This window comes from Bison bison, unplaced genomic scaffold (assembly GCF_000754665.1).
Source record: "Bison bison bison isolate TAMUID 2011002044 unplaced genomic scaffold, Bison_UMD1.0 scf7180017864341, whole genome shotgun sequence".
In the NCBI taxonomy this organism is placed as follows: domain Eukaryota; kingdom Metazoa; phylum Chordata; class Mammalia; order Artiodactyla; family Bovidae; genus Bison; species Bison bison.
The window spans coordinates 3781934-3790248 of NW_011494913.1; the positions used below are offsets into that span (position 1 = coordinate 3781934).

The window sequence follows — 8315 nt, forward strand, 5'->3', positions numbered from 1 at the left end:
GCTATTCTGGGGCAGCCACGCTGACGATCCCTGGAATTTTAAGGTCGTGGTGCTGTTTCTTGGGCAGCACCTAGCGGTGCTGACAGCCGTTCTGTTTATAGCTGCGCTGAAGGTCAGGCGAGCCTCGGGAGGGCTGCTGCGGGGCTGGCAGGGTCTTCCCAAAGGAACGAACAGGACTGGGGACAGTAAACGGACAGAGGCCCACTGCAAGGAAATGCATGCTTAGGGTTGCCAGGCCAGACCCTCTCCCAGCATGCTTCCTCTCCCTGGGGCTCAGAGCTGTTCCTGACCCCAGGAGGGCCCCGAAGAAAGTGGGTATGAGGCTGGCTAGGTACTGGGGAGCGGGCCTTCTGAGGTCCTGGGCTAGGACACAGGACAAGGGCAACTTCACTGGCAGTCCCCAGGGCTCCTTGGGCTGAAGGTGTGGGAGAGGAGCAAGTGTGAAGAGTACAGCTTCCTCGGTGAGGTCCGCTAGGTTTGCTGGGGCAGCCCTCCTGCCTGGGAGACGTCTCCCCAGTTCCCTGAACCTTCATCTCATCTAGGGGCTAGCCATGATTGCCAAGGGCCCCACCCAGGGCCCTCCTGTTCCCAAATACAGCGTCTCTGTGCCTTTGAAGCCCGGATCCACCTCTTCCCAGGAACCATCCTAAGTGGCATGAAGCGGTCTTCATCATGTCCCAGGGCTCTTGGGGACTCACTGTGTAACATTCTTGACATAGAGCTGTGGGATAAGAGGAGAGACTCAGAAGGCCAGTAAAGTGTGTGGCCAGCTAGAAAAGGGCCCAGTGACCCCTGGCTTTGGCACAGGGAGGTCACTGGTATGCGTGGAGTGGCGGGGGCCAAAGTCAGATGGCTGATGTGAGGGGGATGGGAGATTGCAGAGGCCTGCTGGTCACTCTTTGGAGAAGCCTGGCAGTGAAGAAACGGAGGGACACATGGCAGGGACTGACTGAGGCAGCTAAGGCATGAACAGGGAGAGGCTGTTTTTTTAAGTCTTCAGTTTTTTAGAGCAGCTCTAAGTTCATAGCAACATTGAGAGGAAGATACGGGGATTTTCCCTATCCCATGCCTGGCACCCCCCACATACATGTACAGCCTCTCTCATTACCAACATCCCCCACCAGAGTGTACATATATTATAACCAATGAGGCTACACTGACATGTCATTTTTACAGAGAACAAATAGTTTACATTAGAGTTCACGCTTGGTGTGTACATCTTATGGTTTTCGACCGATGTATTCTGACATGTATCCAGCATTATAGTATCACAGAGAGTATGTTCACTTCTCTAAAAATCCTCTGTGTAAGGAGAGGCTTTTTGAGCATAGATGAGACTCTGGTGCTCTTTTTTTTATCAGCCAGGGTGGAGTTGGAGAGCAGGACCAAGAGAAGACAGAAGTGAGAGAGTGAGGGAGGGAGCAAGGCCCCAGGGGAAGCCAGATGGAGAGGGAGCAGAGCAAGGCATGACAGTAATTTAATCACACAATGTAAAATGCACTTAGGGCTCCATGGAAATCCCCTGGGGCGTCAGCCTTAGTGGGGGTGTCAGGAGGGGATGCTGGAAGTTGCACAGTCCACAGCATCCCCTGCCTGCCCTGGCCCCCCGTTCCTTGCCACATCTACACTGGTAGGTCTAGATGGAAAAGAAGGCACGGCCTATCTGGCTTTTAACACTGGGAGTGATGGCCAGGAACCTCTGTGGAGCCAGGGGCTCCCTCTGATACCAGGAAGCTGGGGAAATAGGAGCCAGGCGCAGGGGTAGGTCAGAGCCTCAGCCGGCATCTTGCTTGCCCGGGGCCCTGGAGAGGACTTCTCTCTCCTCCAGCTGATGCTCAGGCCGGCCCTCACACACCACCTTCTGCCAGCTCCAGATCTTGTTTCCTGTGGAGTCGGAGGCTGCAGCCTCCCAGCCTCCCAGCCTCCCAACTCCTGCACACTCCAGGGCAAGGGGCCGGGGGCGGCACTCGCATCTCCTCCTTTAGGAGCTTCCCTGAAACTTTCTCAGCTCTGCGCTGTCCTTGTATAATATCCCATTTAAGGATGAAATCCTCACCAGAATTCCGGGAGAACAGAATCGTTGCTGTCTTTGCACAAAGGGCATGGAGATGGGCGCTGCGACCTCAGGTCTGGCTCAGACCAAAGTCCGTGCTCTTTGCTCTGCTGCTTCTCTCAGGCACCTGAAGGTCACGGGCACCACAGTTGCTCCCTGGCACCAGCTGTCCCTGTGCCCACTCTGGGATGCCCTAAACTACGGCCCAGCAAGGAGGAAACACTCCTGTGGGCTAGGTGGCAATCTTGGCCTCTAAACACCTAAAGCCTATCCTAGAAGCTTCTGAGAGAGAACCCTAGTCCTGGAGCTCTGCCTGTGGCTAGGCTCCCCACTGAGAGCTGGCTGGTGACTGGAGAAGTTGAAAAGTAAAATGAGGGTGAAATAACCATTACAAAGAGCTTTTCAAATTCTCCAAAGGGGCTATAAAAACTTTAAAGAAAAAATATGTATCCTTCAAGGATTTAGCAGCTTTGGGTCTTTTCTGGGACAAGGACAGTAGAGGGAAGGGGCTAGGGAGTCAGACAAGAGATACACGGGTACCTCGCGCCTGGACTGTACTCTCCACACGCCTTAGGTTCTGTGTGATGGTTCAAGGGTGGCCCTGACCTTCTGCTGGGCAGGACGCTTCCCTGGGCAGAGCTGAGGGACAACCTCCTCAGGGTCCCTGTCTCCATACTGCCTTCTTCTCTAAGGAGACCTGGGCAGAACTAGCAGAACAGCTTCCTAAAAGAGGATTATAGCATCCTCCACCCACCAGCCCAAGGGGGTCTTGAACCCTGCTCAGGGCAGCCAAAGGTCAGGCCAACTGAGCCCTGATGAGCAGACACAGGTGCAGAGAGAGAGGCGCCAGGGGCAGGCTGGAGCCAGCTAGGCGGCTCTCCTCAGGGAGTTTGGCTCTTGACCAGGTCCAGGGGAGGCTGGACTCTTCCCTGGGAATCACTTAAGTCCATTACCCGAGGATGAGGGGGAGCCAGGCCGTGCCAGGCAAGGGGGAGGTGGGAGCCCTTTGGGAAGATATTGTGTTAGCACCCCAGGCTTGAGGGAGAAAGATGTCCTCAAGGCATCTTGGAAGGGAGGGCATTCCAGATGGCTGTGGTTTGTTCCAGCTGATCTGGCCCCAGCATCTCTTGGATGTCATTCTGGTGTCCTTGTTCACACTTAACCATGATCTCCTGGACACAGATCTGGTCCTGCCTGGCAGGCATCACTTCTGTAGGCATGAGGCCCTCTCCTCTGGGGAATGTGCCTACCCTGCCTGGGAGCTCCCTGTTGCAGGATGATGGCCCCCTTCTCTGTAGATTCCTAGAAGCATCTGGGGGAACCTTGGGTTGGGAAGCCCCAGCACAGGGGTGTCCTGCTGTGGGGGAGCTCTGTGGGCAGTCTACTAAGACAGCAGAGGCATTGCAGTTTACCCTGAATAGGAGCATGCTGGCATCTGCTACTGTCTCTGAAGTGCTTCAAATATGACATGGATTGATGGATGGTGAGAGGGATGGACACATGACCAGCAGGTTGAGTGAAATGCTACAGTAGAACCGCAGCGGCGGGCATTTGAGTTTTCACCGTAGAATTAGTTCCACCTTTCAGTGTTCAAAGTGAAGAAAGTGAAGTTGCTCAGTCGTGTCTGACTCTGAGACACCAGTAGCCTACCAGGCTCCTCCATCCATCAGATTTTCCAGGCAAGAGTATTGGAGTGGGTTGCCATTTCCTTCTCCAGGGGATCTTCCTGACCCAGGGATCGAACCCAGGTCTCCCACATTGCAGGCAGATGCTTTACCGTCTGAGCCACCAGGAAAGCCCCTCTGTGTTCAAAGGTGTCTATAATACAATGCCAGGAAGAGCAGAGGTCTGAACGTGAAGCTAGAAGGTATAGGGGAAGGTAACTTTCTTGCAGGACAGGCCTGGCTGGGCAACTCAGCTTGCCTTTAGGAGTCCCCTCTCAGTCTAGAAAGTGTTTTGCTTTTCTTTGTTATCTTTTTTTTACCCTTTGTTCAACCATTTAAATCAAAGGAAACAACGAACTCCTGTCACTAGTGCAGGCTCTGCATGGCCATTGATTTGGGACTAAAGGCGACATGTATTTTGAGATGGTCCACGTGGTTCAAGACACCCCTGTGGGAGCCTGGAGAGCAGGTGGGGCTTGGCAAACTGGACAGCGTGGCTTCCTGACAGTTAAGACATTTGCTTTTGTATTGTCCTTGCCTCATCTCAGCAGATTCTGGGAGTGGTGGGGAGGTTGCTCTGGGCACAAGGTGGCCAGTGTTTAAGAAGTTACCACAGCTCTTGTGTCTGAAATGGCAAGACAATGACAATTAGCAAGAACTCGCCTAGAATTGCTATAATCCCTGTGTTAGCACACATGGTTCCTGGCCTACCCTAGAGCCCATCTAGGAATGGGCTGAGGGCTGGTGACTGCAGGGCCCCTCATAGGGGCTTAGCAGGAGGTTTCCATCCATGTCTGAAGTCCAGAATCTGGCCAGGGTTCCATGAGGCCTGGTATCCAGGGACAGTCCCCAGGTCCTCTTAGGGCTCCTTCTAGGCTGGTCCCCAAGCCTTGGCCAGATAATGGCTTCTGCCAATGTTAGAAGCCAGCCTTGTCCTTGGAGTATAGCCAGAAAGGTGACTGGAATGTGCCCAGAGAAGCCAGGAGGCCTGGCTGGTGGGCATGTCGGGGAAGAAGAGCCAAGGGACACCCTCCAGGCACAGCTCATTGTGGGGGGGGTGACTCCCAGGGTCTCCTCTTTCCTATGATGTCACTGGAGGCAAGGCCTGCCTGGCATCCCATGTGATGTCACAGGGGGCTTCCTGAAGATGTCATGGGGGTCAGGTGACAAAGTCATGCTATGTGATGTCAGCAGGGGGTGGAGTCAGCATCTCCATGACATCCCATGAGACACTTTTAGAAGTGAAGCTTCATGACACTGTCTATAATGTCACTAGGGGCTGGCCACAAAGCTATTTTAGGTGACGTCACCAGGCCCTCCAGAATTTCACATTTCATGTGATGTTACTGTAGAGGAGGCCACCGTGACATTCAGGGTGGTATTACTGGGGGGCTGGATGTGCAGAACTTGGCATGGTGTGTGATATCACTGGGAGTAGCGTCTCAGCCATCTCAGCATCACAAGTAATGTCCCTGGGAGTGCAACCTTCCTGACACTACATGTGATGCTCATGGGATGGTGTACCCATGGCATTCTGCATGATCACACTGGGGTGGGGCCCCCGGACTCTAATATTCTGTGATGTCACTAGAGTGCAAGATTTGGGAACTGGCCTCCACATTTGTGCCTCTGGGAATATGAAGCCAACCACAGAGCACTGAGTTCCTTGTCCCAGCTGACCTTGCTCCCCCAGGCAGGTTGACATTCTGCCAGCCCTCCCTGTACACCTGTCATGGTGCAGCACTAGGCTCTTGCACTAGGGTGCTATTGTGAGGCTGCATTTGGCCTGCTGGCCTGGCAGCATCTGAGTTCTTCTGGAGCCAGGAAGTATGCCCTGGGTCTTCAGGGTGCAGTTGCTATCGTAGGCTAATTGGTGTAACAAACAACCCCCAGGTCTCTTGCAAAAGTTTATTTCTCATTCATGCAACATCCAGTTCAGTGCTCCTTAGTCATCTTTCCTCCAAGCAGTGACTCCAGGATCCAGGTCCTTTTCAGTTAGTGGCTCGACTGATCTCCTCTGGGTCCTTTATATCTAGTCAGCGGACAAGCAGGGAGAATTGAGAATGGCAAGATGATTGCTAGGGGCAGGCCCTGAAGTGATGTGCATTGCTTTAAACTACATTCCGCTAGCCAGAGCTAGTCTCATGACCACACTCGGATACAAAGCACCAAGAAATATGTCAGGTTTGCAGCAAGAAGAGGAAGCAGGCTTGGTGGCTACATTGAATGAAAGACAAAATGGCCAGCCTCTACCGGATGATTCCCTGGTGATTCTTCTTTGACGACTGTCCCATCCTCAGGTCACCCTTCTTTGCTTACCCTCCATTTGCTATCCTCTCAGATCACACCAGGCAGCAAGGCCGCCCAGTCCCAGCTCAGCCAGGGTGACCTTGTGGTGGCCATTGACGGCGTCAACACAGATACCATGACCCACCTGGAGGCCCAGAACAAGATCAAGTCTGCCAGCTACAACCTGAGTCTCACACTGCAGAAGTAGGTGGGCGCTTTCCAGAGGCGGGGGCGGAGGCTGGGTGGGGGCACCGGCATCCCGGGGAGAGGAGCTGTCCAGCACAAGCCAAACCCTGTGCTACCAGACTGCGCTGCGAAGTGAGGACAGCCCCTGGGCCAGAGTGAGGACAGGCCCAAGGCATCAAGCACACGTCTGTGCCTCACTTTACAGAGGAGCTCAGAGAGGATAGGGCACGGTGCTGCCAGAGTGCGGGCAGCTGGGTCTGGAGGCCAGGGTCTTCCCTGCTTTCTCTGTGCACAGGCAGCCTCCCTGGGACCTAGCAGAGACCCATGGCTGCTAAGTACCCAAGAGACGTGACTTCTCCCTGCTGGTCAGGCCCAGGGGACGCCGCGTCTCCCTGGGTTTCAGATGTTCTCCCCTCGCCAACCCTGCCCAGGTGGGTGTCTGGGCCCCGAGAACAACTGTCTTCACCTGCTCCTATTTCTGGCTTTTCCAGGTCGAAGCGTCCCATTCCCATCTCCACGGCAGCGCCCCCGATCCAGTCCCCTCTGCCAGTGATCCCGCACCAGAAGGTAGGTGCTGACTGTGGGTGGCAGGCTCCACTTTCAGCCATGGTTCCTAGAGTGCAGCCCTGGTCTGCCTACCTGAACTTCTGCTGGCCCCACTCAGGCAGGGTGGTGGAATCAGCGATGCCAGGGGCAGAGCTGGGGCAGGCTCCCAGAGAGATGTGTTCGAGCTCCGACGAAATGCTCATTTCGTGATAATGTAGGGGTCTCCACCTGGGTGCTTAGCCAACACCTGGGCCTCACGGTTGGGCTGATGGGAAATCTACTTAGTCCACAGTGTTTTCAGGGAAGGGACATGTGTCCAGAAGGCTCTGACCCTCACGATCCTGAGGGCACTAGCAGGAGGCTGACTCTGGCATGAAAGCCGAGGCCCCAGTTTGAGTCAGTCACTGCGGGAAAAGCTCTCAGCCCTGGGGGGTCTACTGGCCCTCAGGGTTTCTCCTCTGTCACAGGCACTCTCCCTCCAGTTTTCCTTTCTCCTCCCAATTGCCTGCCCCTTGGCTTCCTTCGTAGCTCAGGTGGCAAAGAATCTGCCTGCAATGCAGGAGACCCCAGTTTGATTCCTGGATCAGGAAGATCCCCAGAAGGGATAGGTTACCCATTCCAGTATTCTTGGGCTTTCCTTATGGCTCAGCGGGTAAAGAATCCGCCTGCCATGCGGGAGATCTGGGTCTGATCCCTGGGTTGGAAAGATCCCCCAGAGAAAGGAAGGGTTACCCACTCTAGTATTCTGGCCTGGAGAAGTCTATGGACTGTAAAGTCCATGGAGTCGCAAAGAGTCAGAGACAACTGAACCATTTTCACTGTGAGCTCCTTTTGTGCTGCACCCAGGGGTGCCTGGCAGGCTACGGTCCTCAGGGTTGCAGAGAGCTGGACATGACCGAGGACTAAGCATGCACTGCACGCAAGGGCTTCCCAGGCGGTGCTAGAGCTGAAGAGCCTGCCTGCCTTGTCTCCTGCAGGAGACAAGAGATGTGGGTGTGATCCCTGGGTTGGGAAGATCCCCTGGAGAAGGAGTTGGCAACCCACTCCAGTATTCTTGCCTGGACAATTCCACGGACAGAGGAGCCTGGTGGGATACATTCCATGGGGTCACAGAGTCGGACACGACTGAAGCTACTTGGCACTCACGCACGTACTGCACTCAGAAGTGCTGGTGAGGCCCAGAGGCAGGCACAGCAGCAGGCACACCTCACCCGCTCGCCCCAGGCCCCTCCCTGGCTCCCTCCAAGCAGCTCAGTCCTGAGGGGCTGAGAACACAGGAGGCCAGCCCACCAAGCCTACAGGACCACACGCTCCCACCACTCTCCACCCACCGCCCTGAATGACCTCAAACTGACCCTGTCAGTCCACAAGGGCAGAGTGGCTGATGGGCAGGGTGGGGAGAAGAGGCAAGAAGAGGATAACGGGGGTCTGGGCTGGACGACAGATTGAGGAAGTGGGCAGAGTGCTTCTCAGGAGAAGCTGCAGAGGCAGACCTAGGGAAGCAGATGTCAGCCCCGCTCCTCCCGCAGCTTCCCCTCTGCACGTCCGCCCTGCCTATTCACCAGCCCAGGAGGCTC

General features: G+C 55.1%; 1 protein-coding gene across 1 annotated transcript in view; it reads left to right on the forward strand.

The window, feature by feature from the left end:
• LDB3 (LIM domain binding 3) overlaps window positions 1-8315 on the forward strand; it is a 59689-nt gene that overhangs the window by 3788 nt on the left and 47586 nt on the right. Inside the window, exons 3-4 of the mRNA XM_010854510.1 lie at window positions 6059-6210; window positions 6684-6759. Coding sequence (XP_010852812.1) covers window positions 6059-6210; window positions 6684-6759 — 228 coding nt within the window. The remainder of the gene's footprint in view (window positions 1-6058; window positions 6211-6683; window positions 6760-8315) is intronic.